Source organism: Girardinichthys multiradiatus, chromosome 12, assembly GCF_021462225.1.
Source record: "Girardinichthys multiradiatus isolate DD_20200921_A chromosome 12, DD_fGirMul_XY1, whole genome shotgun sequence".
NCBI lineage: Eukaryota > Metazoa > Chordata > Actinopteri > Cyprinodontiformes > Goodeidae > Girardinichthys > Girardinichthys multiradiatus.
In genome coordinates this window covers 1,200,988-1,220,575 of record NC_061805.1, presented here as the reverse complement: position 1 = coordinate 1,220,575, position 19,588 = coordinate 1,200,988, and the positions used below count along the sequence as shown (strand labels likewise).

The 19,588-nt window shown below is 39.3% G+C and overlaps 2 protein-coding genes across 4 annotated transcripts; one reads left to right on the top strand and one right to left on the bottom strand.

Annotated features, from left to right (window-relative positions):
* Positions 1-486: 486 nt before the first annotated feature.
* On the top strand, positions 487-1,862 carry LOC124878156 (C-X-C motif chemokine 11-like). The gene is made up of 4 exons (XM_047381985.1): positions 487-646; positions 804-933; positions 1,041-1,118; positions 1,230-1,862. Exons 1-4 carry the CDS (start codon positions 592-594, stop codon positions 1,321-1,323), a joined length of 357 nt encoding a protein of 118 aa, XP_047237941.1. The 5' UTR covers positions 487-591; the 3' UTR covers positions 1,324-1,862.
* A 1,749-nt stretch (positions 1,863-3,611) lies between these two features.
* ppm1f (protein phosphatase, Mg2+/Mn2+ dependent, 1F) lies at positions 3,612-14,997 on the bottom strand. 3 transcript variants are annotated; one of them, XM_047382173.1, is made up of 8 exons: positions 14,856-14,997; positions 12,892-13,091; positions 10,295-10,425; positions 9,957-10,159; positions 9,678-9,866; positions 9,441-9,584; positions 7,655-7,748; positions 3,612-6,474 (listed from the first exon to the last, which is right to left on the bottom strand). In XM_047382173.1, the coding sequence occupies exons 2-8, from the start codon at positions 13,053-13,055 to the stop codon at positions 6,125-6,127; spliced, it is 1,275 nt and encodes a 424-aa protein (XP_047238129.1). In that variant the 5' UTR covers positions 13,056-13,091; positions 14,856-14,997; the 3' UTR covers positions 3,612-6,124. The 3 variants fall into 3 exon arrangements, with proteins under 3 accessions (XP_047238129.1, XP_047238130.1, XP_047238131.1); XM_047382174.1 differs by lacking the exon at positions 14,856-14,997 and adding an exon at positions 13,285-13,416; XM_047382175.1 differs by lacking the exon at positions 14,856-14,997 and adding an exon at positions 13,384-13,404.
* Positions 14,998-19,588: the final 4,591 nt, after the last annotated feature.

Genomic DNA, 19,588 nt, shown 5'->3' with positions numbered 1-19,588 from the left:
AATTTTCTTGTTTTTAAATTTTCACAAGTTGTGCATGCAGTTTAATTTTTATTGGGCAAGGATAAGCGATAATAGACAATAGATGGATGTCCTCACATATCAGGAAACCAACTTTTTTGTTGACTTTTATTCAGTTCATAGATGCAATTGCTGCTCCATTAACAGCTCTTACTGATAATGGTAAATACAAAAAGTTTAATCTGATCACAAATCTCAGTAGGTTTGAGCACTGTGAGTAATTTCTCTTATTTTGTGATTTATGAGCTAAAGGTTTAACAAACAACCTTTGCTTGCTAGTAAGTTGTAAGTATAACATTAGAGCAGTTGTGCAGGCAAAAAAGCTTCAAACAAAACTGAAAATAATGTTTATTTTTAGAGTTTCTTGGAAACAGGCTTTGTGAAAGAAAAAGGAAGAAGCAAGGAAAGGGAAACACAGTGGAAAGTGAAACTATTGCATCATGTTGTACAGTTTTGTCTATTGTGGTCAGGTCTCTTTAAAACAGGAGGACTATCTGCTGCATCAGAGCGTCAGCAGCCCAGATTAACAACAGACACTGTGGAGTGATCCTGGAAGCCTTCTGCACCTACAATATGAAGTCAGCTCTCATTGCTTTTCTCTTCTGCCTGCTTCTCATCTGTGCACAAGGTACTGTGAAAACCTCATGTATGGAATGTATTTGTGTCATGTTTCAAAAACTGAGCAAGTATGTGAGGGCAAAAGAAATTGCTTACATTCATTAAATGTTATGCTTTTGGGCTCCTTGTTATTTTGACTGACAAGGGCACAATTGGTCTTTCCACAGGACAACCAGCCAACAGGTCGAATAAATGCAAGTGTTCCAACAGTCTCCTGACCAAGGTCAAACTGCAGAACATCCAGACAGAGCCAGTCATTTACCACCCAAGTACCTTCTGCCCGCGCACTGAGATCATGTAAGTAACTGTCTTACTTTCTGAGTGAGGCAAAGCTGACATCACCTCTCTGCAGTTTTCTTCTCTGTACGTCTCTAATGTGGGTTTTTGTTGTTGTATATTTCTAGTATTACAGTGGGAAACAAGGAAAAATGTGTGGATCCAAAGTCGCGAATTGGACAGATTATTCAGAATCTGAAAAACAAGTAAGATCAGCTCAAATGCTCAATCTTTGAGGTGTTTCTGTACAATGAAACTATTGTGAATGTCTTGGAAATCTTTTGCATCATCCTGACAGTCTGTGATGTTGGTTTTAGGCTCAGAAAGACCGGAGCTGTGCACTTGACAACGGCTTCAGTTCAGACTTCCACTTCAGGCTCAGCAACACAGCAGGCGACCTCCAGAATGTAGATGTCTGTGCTGAAACCTGACAGCGTGGAGCTCCAACTCTGCTGTTCTGCTTCAAAACATTGACACTCTAAACGCAATGAGTGGGTAGAAATGACCCAGTGATCATGATGGCCAGTTTCTTTAGCTTCTTGATATTGTATTATACTTTGTTTGCAAAGTTAAGTTTTTATATACTGTACAGCTTTTAGAATTATTTTGTTTTTTACTATAGAAAATACAATTTTACTGACTTTTTGTGTCAACCTTTTTGCATTCTTCATGTTGAAATGTGGAATGTGTTTTGGCTCTACATGCCCACATTATGTAATTAGAACAAGATTACAAAAAAAACTTCAAACTAAACTGTAGAGGCATTTAAGATTCTCATTCAGTCAGTCAGCATACCAAGTGCTCTGTTCCCCTAATCTCTCCCTACAAGAGTCTCATTTTTCCAAAGTACAAAGCAACTTTGTGCGGCACATCAGCAGCAAACCTATGTGAAGAAGTAATAAGGTGCTTGTAGAATAAAGAAATCTAAATAAAATCATTGGTATTTCTCAGCCTTATTTGCAGTGTCTTAAGAATGATAATAAACTAAACAGAGGACAGAAGAAGAGTCGCATCGAAGTCTGGACCCACAGCAGCTGAAAAAACATCTGACAGTGAGATGCTTCATCCTTAAGTTGATCATTCACTATATGCCAGGTTTTTTAGCTGCTACACTAAGTCTTTGGGAAGCCCTCTCTTGGTGCGAGAACACGACTATATGTCAATCAGTCTTTCCTATTTTTTAAAGACTCAGAGATAGATAAAAAAAAACTGAATGGTGCCTCTGTGGCAAACTGTTAGCAAGAAAGTGTCTGAAGATCATATTTAAAGCTATGCCAAGTTTAATGGTGAGGTGCTGGACTGAAAGTGCTTGGTAAAGTAGCATGTCTGCTATAAAAAAAAAACAAATGATGAAGGAATGAAAAACGGCTGCACAGTACTGTAACAGTACTGTCTTTAAGTTATGTCAGGTCCATTTTAAAAGGGTGCTATCTGAGCATTTAGCGCTTAAGTTACCTAATAACTTTGAATTGTGAACTAAACTACTGTGATTCATCAGGCTGACCAACAAAGATGTGAATAAGCAGTGGGTCAGTTAACAGTGAGTCTGAAATAAAAAGGTAGTGGATTGCAGGTTTAACATGTGCAAACTTGTCAGGTTCAGTGCAAGAACATCCAACAGTTTCCATTGAATTGGTGCTTGGTATTTGGGCTGTATGTATGAATAATTTGGGATCAGTCAAAATGGCAATGGGACCCTTTTTGAGGTGGCTTAGAGTGATGGATGGATCTAACTTTAAGGGAGTTTTTTCTCTCCACTGTCTCTACATGCATGCTCAGTATGAGGGATTGCTGCAAAGTCAACACCAGTGACTGTCCACTGTCTCTACATGCTCATCCAGGAGGAGTGAATGCTGCAAGTCACTGACTGGATGCAACCTGCTGGGTTTCCTTAGATGGAAAAACTTTTTAACCATTTTGAATAATAAACTGAATTTGACCTTATTGTGTGATAGTTAGGATTAATTGGAATGTTTGTACCTGACTTGAAATCTGTATGAGTTGATTGAATTGTCTTTGTAAAGTGCCTTGAAACGACACGTGTTGTGAATTGGCGCTATATAAATTAAACTGAATTGAACTGAACTTTTCGTATCTGTTGCAAATAGACAGCCTAGGTCCAAAACTGAGAAAATGTCGTTTCTTAACAAGTCATTTTTAAAAACATAATTATGAAGTTAGATAAATCTTGTAATTCAAATGTGCAGTCAGGTTAACTGGCATATAAATTTATTGACATCGACATTTAAGCTCTGCTGTCTCTTTTCTGGCATGTGTATGTGCTTTCCAATATATCTAGATTTTTAATGGTCATAAGTGATACTGGACAAGAACTCAATCACTTCTGGTTCTATAAAACATACAGTACGTTAGAATCAGAAACCTGTGCTTGTTATTGATAAATGACCATTAATAAAAACAGAAACTCATCATCTGTTAGTATTACCAGATATCACCATACATCTCTCGAACAAAATACACATTTCTTTGGCCCACAGCATGATACTGCCACTACTATATTTAACTATAAGAGGCCTAATAACCTAAAAAGGCACAGTTGTTGGATTTGTTTTATTTGACCAAAGAGTACATTTAAGGGAAAAAAAATCCTCTCTAAAATTAATAAAATGATTTTCATTTAACTCACGTTTCACTTAATTTTCAAGAAACTTTACACCATTTTACTCTCAGTCAACAAGTTAATGATTACCATTATGTTTTTTATTTAGTCATTAGTAAATACAAAACTGCAAAACCAACGCTGTCATTAATACACCGTGTAAGAGAGTATGGTTCCATCAGTGAATATTCAGAGGTAACATTGTGACATCATATCCAATGAGACGTGGTTAGTAACCATTTCTAAAAACATAAACTTTTTTCAAAAGAATCATCAAACATGAGTAAATAACACTGACAGAGTTGGACTTAGTACACCAGCCAACAAGTTTAACATCAACATTTTCTTAAGAGATGAAAAAAGGCATTTAATACTTTGTCTCAGCACAGTTTGGTGTCAGCTTTTATTAGCCTGCTATCTTTTACAAGACAGTTATAAAGGTTCCAGTAGCGCCTTTAAGGATTTACTTTCAAGCTGTGATCTATGAGTTCTGGCTGCATTGATTAGCTGAAAGCTTTTATTGTGGAACTGGAGGTTGGAGATTTGGGGGGACATACTGATCCACTTAAGGAGGACACAGAGCACAGGGCGGTAATGGTGAAGGCATGACTGGGGGTGGGGGGGAGGGGGGGGTGTAAAGTGATGAAGCGATAAAATTATCCAATCACTGTTAAGCTAAGACTCACTCAGCCAGGTTTTTTAAAGTATCTTACAAGATGAGACCAAATACTGTAACACAGAGCTTCTGCATCAGAGTGTAACCTCTGACCTACAGAGTAAGTACATGTACTTTATACCAAAGGACAGGAGAAGCGCAAAACTGTTCACAGGACAGACTGAGAACTGACTTCTGTTTATCCATTTCTTGCAGCTGCAGAAATCAGTGCTGGCTGATTTCTGCAGACTGGCAAAGCAGAGAAATCTATTCCACACTGAGTCCATAAGCATAAAGACATGACATAAGATAAATCATATGTTTAACACAGTCATGAGACGTTAGCACAGAACAAAAGGTTCCATTACAGTAATTATTACAGAACTATGATCTGAAAGGGGCTACAGACTAGACGTTTCCATGAGGAACATTAAAACCAGGATCTTTGGGTCCTTTAGCTTTAAAACACAGTTCCATCCAGAACAAGCATTTAATACTGATGGCATCAACAGAACAGATTGTTAAGAAGATGAAGCCTGAAACACATTCAGATTAAAATGGTAACAGCCTCACTGTCACAGATATGACTAAACTGTGCTAAGAGAACACTCTGAAATGTAACTTATACAGCTCAAAATAAATCAATATATTAAATCTGATAAGGTTAGTTGAATACATACAGGTTAAAATGATATGTTGAAATCTGTCACAGGGGGAAAGGCTTTACTTTCACACTACAATCTCTAACCAGGCGGAGTTTCAGCTTTAAAATGTTCCTCTAATAAATGGATCAAAGGTCCAAACAAGGCCAACCATGAATTATTGGCATTACTGAATGAAATGATCATGCATGACCATCCTTTATGAGAAATCATGTGCACTCGCATGCAGTCTATGCCATGCTAAGACTGCACAGGTGGAACTTTTTGTTTGGAAAGTCCCAGATGACATCATGATGTGTGTGAGCTCAACTGCTCAGCTCTGCCAATGTGAGTGTGCACAAGACTCAGCAGACAAGTGGCTACTTTCTGTTTGGGTTAGGGACTGTTAAACAAGTCAGGGGAGGGCGTGCTTTCAGTCCCATGATCCAATAACAGAACTAGCTGGGCTCAATGTGTTGCAGGGAAAAATAGTAACAGTTTTTAAGTGAAAAATTATTATTTAACTACAGCAACTTAGAGAACATCGACTTTTTATCACCATGGTAACAGTTTCTCAATTAACCCATTAATTACCAAAAAGTATATTATTTTATTTCTTTTAATGGATCAGACATTAACCAAGACCTAAAACTAACATTCCTAAAACTTTCTTTAGATGGAGGGCAAATGCATGAGAACTGAGTCAGAACCTAGACGTTGGATCCCTACTGACAGTTGCATGGTGATCTGTCACGTTCTGAGTGTAGTTCTCCCTATGCTTACACGTGTTCCCACTGGGTACTCCAGCTTCCATCTACTGTCTAAAGACAGGCAGGTTAGTCTAAGTGGCCGCTGTAAATTGCCCTCAGGTAGGTGTGTGAGTGTGTGTGTGTGTGTGTGTAAAAAGGTTGTTGGTCTTGTTCATGTTGCCCTGTGACAGACTGGTTATCCGTGCAGGGTATAGCCCCATCTCTTAGGCAGGCATTGTTTCTAGTCATTTAGGGTATTGCATTATGGGATGTAACAATACTGGCTATTTCCACAGGGGTATGTATATTTTGAGATCCATTGTAAATCCCGTTTAAAGCCCATATAAGCTCAAGTAACATGGTTTTTACATTGTTTCTTATCCATGTATGATATATAGACAAGTGCCATTCTGGCACAATTATGGGCTGGGGATAATTTGACTTCTAGAAGTTGGAAGCAGTTTTGTCCTCCCCACTCAGTTGTGTTTATGTGAGGGCCATCATCTGAGTCCAGGAGATGAGGAAGTCTGTCAAACAGGACCATGGCTCACAGGTGGAGCCTATGTCCAGTTCCAGCCAGCAGCGGCCCGGTCGGACACAGGAACACTACCATTACCGTGATGTTATCACTGGACCCTGCAGCCTTAGCATAACCTACCAACTTCTCAGCAACTCTGTGTGCCACACCATCTTCAACTTGTTTTGGTGGATGATCTTCTCTACCTTCAGGGTCACCAGTCTCCTGGAGTGCATCAACAACCAGTTCTGGGACCTCGGAAGGTTTGACGGCATCAAAGAAACCATCACACGCCAGCAGCACATAGTCCTCATCCCCCAGCAGCTGGATGGTTGAAGAATCTGCGTCCCCGGACACATATGGCTTCTGGTCAAAGTCACCTGGAGCAGGGATGTGAATGGGATTAGTAGCTTGGAGAAAACTTAGAACAACTTACAGCACATCAGTGCAGGCAGGAAGGCCTTTTCACTGAAGAAGATATCATTTGGTTAATTTATTTCACAAGCCTGTAAAGGTTTCTTCAACCATGAAAGCTTCACAGCCACTTCAGTTGAAACCATTGTTCATTATGAGGCTTTCAAAGCTCATCAGTGCCACCTGCTGGTTATTAGAATTAGTGCATCACTGCTGCTTTTCATTTTCATGCAGATGCCATTTATCACCTCTATAAATAGTTAGTTACCTGTGGTGTTGTTCATTCCACTTTAGCACAACTTAAGCTGCTGTTAAATGCAGGAAACACTAGAAATAGTTTCTATCTAAACTGTTCAATGGGATGAAATTCAAATGTTCACAGTTTAGGTTTTAAGTCTGTCTTTAAATCTCAGATTGAAAAACTTATCTCTAAATTAAGACTTAAAAGGTTAGTTCAGACTTTTTGAAGTGAGGTTCTGTGAAATCATTAGTTACAGTTTCATCACCTGTAGTAAAATGATTGGTGAAAGCGTACAGTCATCACCTGTTTTAGCTGACTTTAGCTATTTAAAACAACTCAAGCTAAAATAGTTCGGATCAGTGGGATATAACACCAGGTTAGCAGAGATCTACAGTTTCACAACAGAGGGTTGGTACCAATGGTGCTGCTTTGTTCAGCCGAGAAACGCCTAGTTCGCTTAGTTGAGGTTTCTGGCTGCATCAGCCCACCAGAACAGCTCCAGCTTTTGCGTTAGTTGTGCAGCAGCACTGAAAATGGTTTGTTGTTGTGCTTTTCGAGGTCTCCTTGTTGTTGTTGACTCCTGATCAGCTGATATGCCAACATTTTCTAGATTTTTCCAACACTTTCTATATAGCTGAACACGCCTACAAGGTTTATTGAATTTTGTTATCTATGCATTCAACAAATCACAAAATAACTGAATGGTGAATTGGCTTGAATGATATGTGGTTGTTTTATAGCATTTCACAGCCACTGAGTTGTTAAGTATATGCAAAGCTTTGCTTTTAAGGAAGCAATTGCCTAGATTGCTCTGTTGCACCAAATTTAGAAATATTTAAATACAACTTAGATCGGTATTAAGGACAAAGGCATCTCTAGGAAATAAACAGCAAACTGTAGCTTACCGATGGCTCTGGAGACAGCATAGGTGCCATTAACACGCCAGCAACCCATGAACGTAATACAACCCCCAAGATCTTCTATTCTCTGTTTCTCATCCTGTGAATCAGAGAACAAAAGAGAACAACATAAACATCTTCCTCTTCAGTCCACACAGGATCTGCATATGATGTAGCTCTCTGCTGGTTTCAACTGTTTAACTCTAAAGCTGTCCAAATACTGGTCAGAAACAATAAATATACTGTAAGATGTGGCCAGTCACAGAGGTTTAGGGAAATCAAAGGTGCACAAACCTTATTAATAATCAAACATTGTTACACTGATGAAGAAAGTGTTGAGTGTTGCTGTAATTTATTCTGTTTAATAGCAAGATTACAGAGAAGCCAGCAAGCTAATGACTTTTAATGACACCATTTTATTTTAGAGACCATGTGCAGGTAGTATCATTCTTTTTTTTTTATGGAAAGTTAATCATGTTGACCTTTAGTACTGCTAAAGAAAATATGGTGGATAATAATAATAAATAATAATAACCATCTTTATTGGTCATTGCACATGTACATTACAACGAAATTTAACCCATCCCTTACAGGGAGCAGTGGGCTGCCATTGTGCGGCACCCGGGGAGCATTCTGGGGCTAAGGGTCTTGCTCAGGGACACAGTGGTAATCTGTGGGATACGAACCTGACCCCTTGTGTTCCCTCCAGAACACAAACCTCCTGTTCTAACAACTAGGCCACTCCAAACAAACAAAAGGTCATTGCTTGAGTCATTTCTATCCATAAGAATATTAGCAATTAGAATGTTAGCATAGCACCATCTGAAAGAAACAATGAATGGATTTATCTCCAATGATCCTTTGTAACAAAAATTTACCGACTAATATATTCATTAATCAAATCATTTTTGTGTAGACATGGAACAACATGCGTATCCATTTCTGTAGAAAATAAATGGATGGGCCAGTGAAAATGTGAGCTGTTTTTACACTTAAAGGTATCTGCTGTGTAACAACTCACTTGAAAGAAAACCTTCTCTGACTACTCTCAGAACTCTCAAGAACAGGCAGAGACCTGCAAATGGACCAACGTTTCATACCAAGCTTTTACTACCAAGTCTCCTCTGTCTATGGGACTCCATAAACTGGTGTTTATTCAGGTAATAAACGCTCAGAACAAGATTACCATCTAATGAAGGTGATTCTTGCTCAGGTTCACATTCCTAACGGGTGAAGGGTTTGGAGCTGTATTGTTCCATAAGATTGTTAATATGAGGTATGGTATTGGAACCACAGGGAGCATTTTTTAACCAACTTCTTTATTCAGTTTGAGTTATTTTTGACGGAGCAGAGTCTCACTATGTAAAAGGAATATTATCCTATTGTCAACTTTTTGAACCTTAGACTTTACCAAAGTTCACCATCTGATAAATTATCACAACAGACAAGATACTGGCATGACTTCACAAAATAAGATGAAAACATGATGTCAGTGACAAGACCATATTCTCTTTAGACAAGCTAGGAATTGAAAGATTTCTGTCTACTGTTTCTCTACTGTCATTAGAAGGAGAAGGTAAAAGTAAAATCATATTACTAATTGTTTCAAACTTCAAATCTGACTGACTCAGCGTTATTTAACTATGTGACAAGGTGAAGCAGGTAGAGATGGTGTTACTAGTGCTGTTCGCCCTGGTGTTTGTAGCAGGAAACCTTGCTGAAGGGAGGTGTATTACACATTTCTTCCAAAAAGCATCAAACCAATTTTCTGGCAGCACAGTTATAACATTACCTCTCTCTCCGGTTTGTGGGGCTCCATGAGTGTAACACCCTGTCCCTTTCTAACCAACATTGCCTGAGAGTCTCCAAGCCAAGCCACAGTCAGCTGCTGACCGTGGATCAGCACAGCCACCGCTGTGCTCCCACTCCGCAGACGCTGTTGACACACACGACTCTGATTATAGATTCCTAAAGCATACAGAGTGTGGTATATGAAGTGAAAACAGGATGTTGTAGAACACTGTCATACCTCCCGCTTGGCTTTACGTCTGAACATGTCGTCTGTGTGCTTGAAGGCCCTTTTAAAAGCCACGTCAGCATCACTCTTCAGCATCTCCTGTTTGCTCAGAGCAACATGGAGGTGAGTGGCAGCGTAAGTGGCAGCATCCACCCCTCCATGTCCATCGAACACAGCGTAGTAGGCACGGTCCACTCCGTCCTAGACCCGGGTCAGAGAGAGGCAGAGCAACAATGAGGTTGCTCTGTGATAACTTGGTAACGAGTAGTGTTTGGGTTTTATTGGCTGTACCTGGATCCCGAAGAGCTGGTTAAATTCAGCCAGCACCACATGTTTGTCTTCCATCTTCCTCCTTGTGTTCTTGATGGCGTGAACAGAACACTGAAAGCTGTGGGAAGAGGACAAGGGGTACTTGGGGAGCTCTTGATTCCATCTCAGCGCTACATCTATCAGCTGGTTCAAGAAGAGCCGTTGGACTGCTTCTGACTCAAGTACTGAAAGTAGAACAGAACCAGATATAAAGATATTAATAAATAGCAGCACATCCTGATTACTTGGATCTGTTTTAGTGGATACCTACAAATCAAAACTGACAATCCCGTCATATAGCAGGCAACTAAAAAACTTACAGAATACTTTTTCCTCCTCTTCCAGGCTTGCTTGAGCTTCCTGGGGACACTGAAACAGTGACAGGTCTTCCTTCAGAAGCTGGGTGATCGCTGCTTGGCACAGGAGCACACTAAAGCCTGAAGGAGCAGCTCTGAATCGCACATGGACATGCATCTGGATCAAGTTCTGAACATAGGTCATTTTCTAAACAGACATCAGCAACACACAACTGTACAGATGGATGGGGGATAAATAGAAGAACAGAAATACATTTGCTCCAGAAAGGTCTAAGTAGAAGTAACATTTATAGGAAGCAGCAGGTAAAGTCAAACAGTAATATAAGTCAAGTCATCTGTCACTACTGGACCTTTACGAAATGCCATTTCTATGGAAAAGAAAACTGGATTTGGGAAGCAGGACGTTGGAGAAACAATGGTGTTTCTGTAGACAGGATATGAACTCTTCCTGACAGAGTAAACTGGAATATATGCGAGCAGATCAGATAAGCCTGAGACACAAGATTTCTACATTTGGTATGGTTGGTTTTACTCGTGGATTTCCAGCTAAGGACACGTTGATCAGTTGCAGCCTTGTCAACAAATAGCACCTCTTCAGTGGGCAGAATATTTACTCCATAAGAAGACTCAAAGTTAGTACTTTTTCCTAGATGGTTGCAACATCCTGCTGCTACCACAAGGTGGCATTAATGTACTATGTTCATTGTTGCCAATTTGGCAACTTTTCACTAGTGTTCAAACCTGTCTATTCAAAGGAGCAATGAGTGCCAAATCTAGCTATTTTTCTGATGTTACTGGAGACTTTGTTGTGAAAACACTGGTTATTTGTACTCTCCTCAATGAGCAGTGGGCATGACCTGGGCCCTTCTTCCATCTCAAACTGCAAAGGAATCATTCATGTGGAGAACTGGCGCCACTCTACCTGGCTTACTAAACTTAAATTACTAATCAAACAAACAAAATATGAGTACCTGTGTGTTCCTAACACACGGTTACTCATCTATCCATCCATCCATTTTCTATGCCTGCTTCTTCCCTACAGGGTCACAGGGGAACTGGTCCCTATCGCCGGGCGGTCCACGGGCGAGAGGCAGGGAACAGCCTTAACTTAAAAAAGCTCAACAAGCTGATAAAGAAGACTGGTTCTGTTCTGGGGACTCCTTTGGAACTTCTGAAGATCATTGTGGAAAGACGGATTCTTCATAAAATGAAGAACATTATGGAGAACCCTGAGCATCCTCTTCATGAGACTGTCCTACAACAACAGAGTGTCTTCAGTCAGAGGCTTCTTCAGATCTGCTGTAAGACGGAGCGCTACAGGAGATCCTTCCTGCCCACAGCCATCAGCATCTACAACGTCTCTTTGAAGAAACCTTCATGAGCTACAACAACATTTAATTTCCCTTTGGGATTAATAAAGTATTTTTGAATTGAATTGAATTGAATTGAATCCTGGACAGGTCACCAGTCCATCGCAGGGTAAGAAAGCAGATCATTAAAGCCAAAATTTCCAAAAGGCTGCCAACCTTTTCACATTCAGGATGGTCCACAAAAGCTCAAATGGTTAAAACTGACCAAATTTACTGTACTCTGTTCACCCTTCTTGTTATCTCCTGAAGTCCTAATCTCTCTAAACGGAAAAGCAGACATTTCTCAACATGTTGTGAAAAACGCTTTTCTTTCTAACTGATTTTTATGTCTCAGTGATACCACTGGCTTCATTAAACAGATATTGAAAATAGGCAACTTCTTTCCACAGTAACAGCATCCAGTATGGTAGCCTAGTAAGGTAAGGACAAATCTGAAAAAAGGAGCTTTTGAGGTGCCTACTGCATGCTTGGATTTGTGCTCCCCAACTGTTTTCTCTATGCATCCAATGCAGCCAATACACAACACACAATGTGGAGAGAAAGCATTCAGAACAACTTCCCTTGTGACTCAGGTCAGTTGTACTTTTCTTTCAATATTGTGGAAACAAAAAAAGAAAAACTTAAAATCTGGAGAATATAAGAGGTGTTCAGCTACCTCAATAATCCAGAAGGATTTTCTGTTTCTTCATTCTGAATCACACTCTCTGTTCTGACTGTTTACACAGGCTGACTAACTTTTATTTTAGCACTGCAGAGCGGCTTCCCCCAGCAAAGTTAACAGTGCATAATTAATGAGCAGTGCAAGGGAGAGCTGCCAAAACATGTGAGGAATGCAACGACTCATGCCCAAACACAGACATGGTGGATAGATTTAGGTAAGAAAGCCTAGTGGATCGACCAGTCTCTGTCTCACTGCGTGTATCATGTGTAGCCTTTAAGTACAAATCACATTTTGCAAACATGAAAAATGTAAGGTAGCCTTTGATGTGATGGAAAATACCATCCAAAAAAGTTTGGGGGAGAAAGGCTTTCTAAGGGTTTTTAGAACTTGTTGTGGTGTAATGCTGTAAGCATGGTGGAGACGAACAGAAGCATATTTGGTTGCAAGCTCCTAAACAAGCTTCTACGTGTGGTGTTGAAGGTAGATGGCCATATGTAACAAACAGCAGGCATGTTTGGCTAATTAAGTCCAAGCCAAAAGAAAAGATGAAATGTCTCAAATGTCCCTACCGAGCAGCCAGCAGCCTCTGGCCCAGCTCCAGGCTCTCTCCATGCAGCTCCTCCAAGGAGACTTTACGACTCAGAGAGCTGACTGGCAGTGGTCTGTCTTCCTTCAGAGCAGCAGGGAATTCCTGCACAAACCTCCTCAGGAAGCACTGGGCCTCCTCCTCCATCCCAGCCTTTTGAGATCTCTGGCAGCAGATAGCAATCTGATAAACAATAGATTAAAAAAATTACTGAACATGTTCTAGTTCGCCCCAGGTAGATGAGCATGTTAACCAACTTGGAAAAACAAAAACTCTCCAATTTTACTGGAGTTGCCACTAACAACGTTTTAAAGAAATAATTATTCTAGCAACTAATTTTTCAGATTAAATTGATGAAGTGAAGACATTTCCTCCCCTTTGTTTTATGTGTGTTGGAGCATCCTCCTCACAAGACTGTTACTCAAAAACAGGGTGTCTTCGGTCAGAAGGTCTTCAGATCCGCTGTAATACACACCACTACAGGAGATCCTTACTTCCAACAGCCATCAACATTTATAACAAGAGCGTCAAACTCCAGGCCTCGAGGGCCGGTGTTCTGCAACTTTTAGATGTGCCCCTGGTCCAACACACCTGAATCAAATATCTACATTGTGTCCTCAGCATGTAGTCAAGCTAATAATCTAATTCTTTAAGTCAGGTGTGCAGAAGCAGAGACATATTGTAGGACACCAGACCTTGGGGACTGGTGTCTTTAATGACTCTAAGAAACTTGGATAGACTAACAACAACATTTAGTTTTTAAACTAAACTTTCACATTTAATGCATAATAAAAAAGAAAATGTAAAACCATTTCCACATAATATAAAAAAATAAATAACTGTATATGTTTACATAGATGAATTATGTAATGTGCCACCATGACGAAAGTAAATAAAATTAAGCTCTTATGATTCATTTACATATACAAAAGCCTTCTTTTAATTGTCACATAAAGTGAACTGGCCAAAAAACCAAAGTATGCTTCAGTTATGAGAGTAAATCCAAATGACTTGGATTTATTTACTGTATGTATTATGATTTTTATGAGTAAATTACAACATTACAGAAATCTAGACAGAGCTGGAAACACAGATTTATTGAGAAATTAAGGGTAAATTTAAAAACAAATGCAAAACTAATCATTTCTGTGTTAAAAACCACTCTTTGTGTAATACAAAAAAAAAAGGTCATTACTTTATTTCATAGGATTTTTTTATTATCTTAAAAGACTGCAGCTACGCAAAATTATTAACTTCATTAGAATGACCCAACAAAGTGCATGTAAGGTCAACTGCTAACTCTGTTACCCTCTCCAGCAAGTGTCCATCCCTAGTCGCAAGTTGTCCCAAATTCAAGATAGGAAATAAGTTTGGGGAAGAGGAGAGGGGGTTCTGGGGGGCTGTGTTGCCCATTAAGAGATTTTCTTCAGAAACGCCCCTGCTTTGACAAAACATGCTAAACGAATGTCTAATACATTCGTTTAGCATGTTAGACACCTTTTAAGAATTTTGTTGCCCAGATCAATTGCCGCAGTATTTTATATCAATGAACAAACCCATAAAACGGAACCAAGCCTGGATCCACGGACACAAGCTTCCGTAAATAACCCAGCAGAGACCCAGCGCTCTCAGTCACTCCCATAGGAAGTCGCTTTAAAGAAACTTCCATACAGATCTTTAGAAAACAGTTACTGAGGTGAGCTTGGTTCAAAAAGCGAACAGCTGAAGATGGAAGAGTAACGGTACGGGTCAATCTGCCTTAGAAAGAAAAGGGCGTCAAAGCTGCAGAAACTCAGCGAAACACTGAAACCTCCAAATGATTTGAAAATGCATGTAAGGCTGGCCATGTTCACACCGGACTGTGTTGTCAGAAGGTAAAACGCTATTGGTTAAATGGGTGCAGAAAAGCTCATTTGAATCCAGCAGAAAGTTAAGTTTTCGCCTTACCCTGAGCTAGGAACAGTTCCTCTGTTGTAAACTCGTACAGAAACGCCCTTCACAGCCAGACAAAGAGCAGAGGAGATTCGTTGAAAACGCTGCTGACTCACACACCATGTGCTGCCACCCTGACGGCTACATCTAGACTCAGCGGGTCCCATCCTTGGTGTTCACAGATCTGCACAAGGATTGTGCGTCACATTGGACCTCTGTTGCTTCCGCTCAATGCTGATTTGACAGAATGTCACACAAATCACTTCCATAATACTAATATTGTTTTCTTTTAACACGGGTTACATTTTCTTTACTTTTTACTTTTATTTTATTTATAAAAAAAATAAGATTGCTTTCTATGGTTTATTTTTGGTAAAAAACTACACATATCTTTACTAATAATTAGCTCTAGGTGTTTTTTCTTTACCCTATATCTGCAAGAAGAAACAAAAAAGAAATATTACACAGCAAATGGATTGCCTTGTCACAGTCATTTCGATTTACTTTCAGTAAAGACCGTGGCTGTCCTGGTGGTTTCTGCACTATATTGCCACACTTTTTTCTTCCACTCAACTTTCCATGAAAAGGCTTGAAAACAGCATCCTACAAGCAGCCAGCTTTGTTGGTGACTTCCCTCCTTGTCGATAGTGTCAGTGATTTATCTGCTGGACAAGTGACTATTCTTCCCCATGATTGTGTAGGTCATAACATTACATTTTTGAATCAAAGAGCGATTCTTTTTATTTGGTCGCATGGAATCTTCAAATTTACTGGGATATTTATTGTTGGAGTATTCATGTATTAAATGTAGTATTCTTTACAACATCTACATGGAAATAGAACTTCAAAGAGTTACATGAGTGCACAGCTTGAGAAGTGGACAAAATAACACCAAGGTCATTTTTCTCTACAGTACAAGGTTGTATTCTTCAGCAGGCCCATGTTTCTGTATTAAAATCCATTATTTATTGGTCTGATGTAAAATTGTAGTTTTCTGAAAAACTGAGGTTTAGGTGTTCATTAGCTGTAATCTATAATCATCACAATAAACGGAAAGAAACACTTCACATATGTCCCTCTGAGTCTAATAAATCTATGCATGTGTTTCACTGTTGGTATTGAATGACTTAAATACATTTTCAGTTACATTTCACATAGGTGGTTGGAGCCACCTGGCGTTTAACTGTGTAGCTTTTTATTTATTGCACATTGTTGTTTTTCATGAATATTTATTCTGTGAAACAAGCTGTTCAACACAATAATGACACAAATGAATCTGACATATCTTTATTTACTATGCTGAATTGTTAGTAGGTATGTACTGAAAGTTTACTGTATTACTGATGATTACAATGATTAAGATGAACTAGTTCTCTCTAATCACAGGTTGCACATGTTTCTCTGACTAAACAAAGACTTCCAGATGTCTGAACTTCATCCTTGTGCGAATTCTTCCTGTGTGCGGGGTAAGGCACATATGCATGCTACAGTAATGTTCTCAAATTCTACAGAGTAGCTGGGTAGGGGGAAGCAGGCGGCGTTTTTCCTCAGAACAGGCACCCTAAGGGTAACAGGGATGGTCTCTAGTCCCAAGGCACTGTTGCAGCTCCCGCCAGACTGACTGTCCTGGCACCTGGCCTCAAAGATGACCTGAGGTTTTCGGTTTAAGTCAATTTTCTCTCTGTTAACAGAGAATGGAAACAAGGAGAGTTTAGAGGCAAAGTTTTATTTTCTCATCTAGTCAGTCAGTCAGTCATTTTCTACCGCTTATTCCATAGTGAGTCGCGGGGGAGCTGGTGCCTATCTCCAGCAGTCTATGGGCGAGAGGCAGGGTACACCCTGGACAGGTCGCCAGTCCATCGCAGGGCAACTTTCTCATCTAGTGAAAGCTATTTGCCAGTTAACTTCCATCTGAATTAAAACTGACACATGAGATCAGATATTTTTCAGCTTGGCAAATATTCATCGTTTCAGCAAAAAGTGACATTTTGGAAGTTTAAAGCTTCCAAGTCTTAAGCACATTTTATTCATCTTGTTAAATCTAAAGCTTTTATTGAGGGAAATGTAAATCATAATTCAAATGGTAGTTTAATTTAGTTTTTTTGAACAAAAGTAAATTCCAATTAAAATTTTCCTTTTGTCTGAAATGATGCATGCATTATAATGTGGCCATTATATTTTCATTTCACACATTCTCAAGTCACATGTTACAACATCAACCAATGAAATGACATAATCTGCACAATGAAAGGTGTTCAACAAATTTGTTAAAATGACATAATGTCATTGCTCATTTAAAACCAAGTATTCTGGGGCTTTTTATAAATACAAAAGCAACATTTAAGGCCTGCCAATTTGGGAAGGGTTTTATAATCATTTCCAAACTACTCAGGGTTCATTGTTCTTCAGGAAGAAATATTATTTAGAACAGAAAAAGACAATTGCCAGGTCCAGTTAGACCCTTCAGGGTTTAGTTAGAATGTAGATTTCAAGGGATTATGACTTGTTTCGCATCTTAGAAAAAAGATAAAAGACTATATCGTAAAAAGATACTCACTGGTAAACCCAGGATGCAAGGCTGCGCGTATTGATGTCCTTGGGTAGATCAACCATCTGGTTGTAGTAGTCTTTCAAGCTGTAGGTGCATAACGTTTCACCAACGCACTGGCTGCTTAGTGGCATGGCCAGACACTGGTGGAGGATCAACAGGCACAGCAGGAAGATACGCGCCTGTTGCATACACACAACAAGGAAGACTGCATGACTATGAATTCCCTGGGAAAAATGGTATCAACATCAAATGTCAACATGTGACAGATGGGATTGGCTCCAGCCCCCTGTAACAGTGACCAGCATAAAGGGGGGAGAAAATGACCTGCCAACTGATAACAAACCAGCCCAACATTTGATCTGTGGTAAAAAATTGATAAATGCAGAGTGTAAAGTTTCTCTTTACACCCATACACCACATCTATAAACTGTGAGTAATGCTGCCATGGTATTTTTTAAGCTCTAACAAACTGATTGACAGAGAGGGCCAATCAGGCTCTGGAGACTGCCTCCCTCTGGTCCCTGGCTAATAATCCCTCATCTGGAAGAGACCATCTTTGGGTAAAGTATATTCAAAAAATCCTAACCTTCATAGCAGTTTAAAAACAGGTTGGAAAAGTTTTCCATTTCTTTCCAAAACAATCTATTAAAGATTCATGAAAAACTCTTTGCTACAAAGCCCATTGGTAATGAAACTGAAACTCCTTGTTGTGGGGTTCACATTTCCTGATGTTCTAACTAAAATCTGTCTTAAAAAACAAAACATTGAATTCATGTCATGTAATTCACTCGTCTATTAGGTTTTATGGGATACCGATATCAAGTAATCATCATTCAAGTAAATGGCTTACCTGAAGCTTTCCCATGATGGTGTAAGCCTGACCTCTGTTTCTTACGTTCAGATCTTGATTGGTTGTTGGCTTTGTCCTTGTGCCTGGCATCAACTTGCAACCTGTGCCTGGACCTGCCTCTATTTATATGCCATGGTTTCTTCATTATTGCTCAAAATCTCTGCAGATTGGTCGAGGTAATGATGAGAAGGCCGAGGCTGGAGTTTATGTGCTCTAGAATTAGGACAATATGTGAGGACATATTGGTCTCCTTCATTATGCTTTCATTAGCATTTAGCCTTGGCAATGTACCTTTATATTAATAAAAGGTTAGGCCAGCATATGCCAACAAGGCCACGTAACTGGGTGGACTGCCATTACCTGTCCTTTCATCCAAAAAGATTCACAACAATGGTGGAACTCATGTTCCCATCTCACTTTTAAATATTTCAACCTCATGTCAAGTGTTCATGTGTGAGTCATCCACATGTAGAAACTTCTTTCGATACTCCGTTTTCAACATCCTGTGATCTCACCCAGTCTGAGCGTAACACGAAACAATCTGCTAACAGAAGTTAGGAATCTGCTGATAAATAAACTGTTTTTTACTGAAACATCATTCTTGGTCTGAGAAAAAAAAAACAAACAACTTCTTCAGTTCTAGTTGCTTAGTTTCACATTTTATTTTAAATGGACACACACACACACACACATATTACAAACATCGTGTTTTGAGGACTTAACGGCTTTTGTACAAGTTTGCATGGTATACTGCTGAAGTTTCACAGAGGCTGCACAGTGGAGCAGTTAGTAGCACTGTTGTACTCATCTCTCGCCCAGTGATCGCTTGAGATAAGCACCAGCAACCTGTGAGATTGATAAAGTGATTTTAGCACTATTTCTGCACAGCTTCACCTATGCTGCACTGTTCAATTATTAGGATTAATTGGAATGTATGAACCTGACTGTTGTGAAGTGCCTTGAGACAACATGTGTTGTGAATTGGTACTATATAAATAAAACTGAATTGAATTGAATAGCTAACTTTGCAGAAATGAAAGTGTTAAATTAAATGTGTTGAAAACAGGTTCTTACTAAAATACAAACTTTTAAACAAACAAAGCTCTTCGTATTTATTCTAAGCTCACTGTAAAATAATATAAAAACAATATTATACAAACAGTCACAAAAGGAAAATAAAAATGCCAAAACTGACGGCTGGATTAGATTTATACATGTGCTTATCTGCATTTTTTGACACATTCTTTACTTCCTCTGTCTAAACTACTTTAACTAAACCATGTACATACATTTGTAGAACATCACTTTAAGTCATATTTATTCCCACTGAAATACACAATGTCTTTA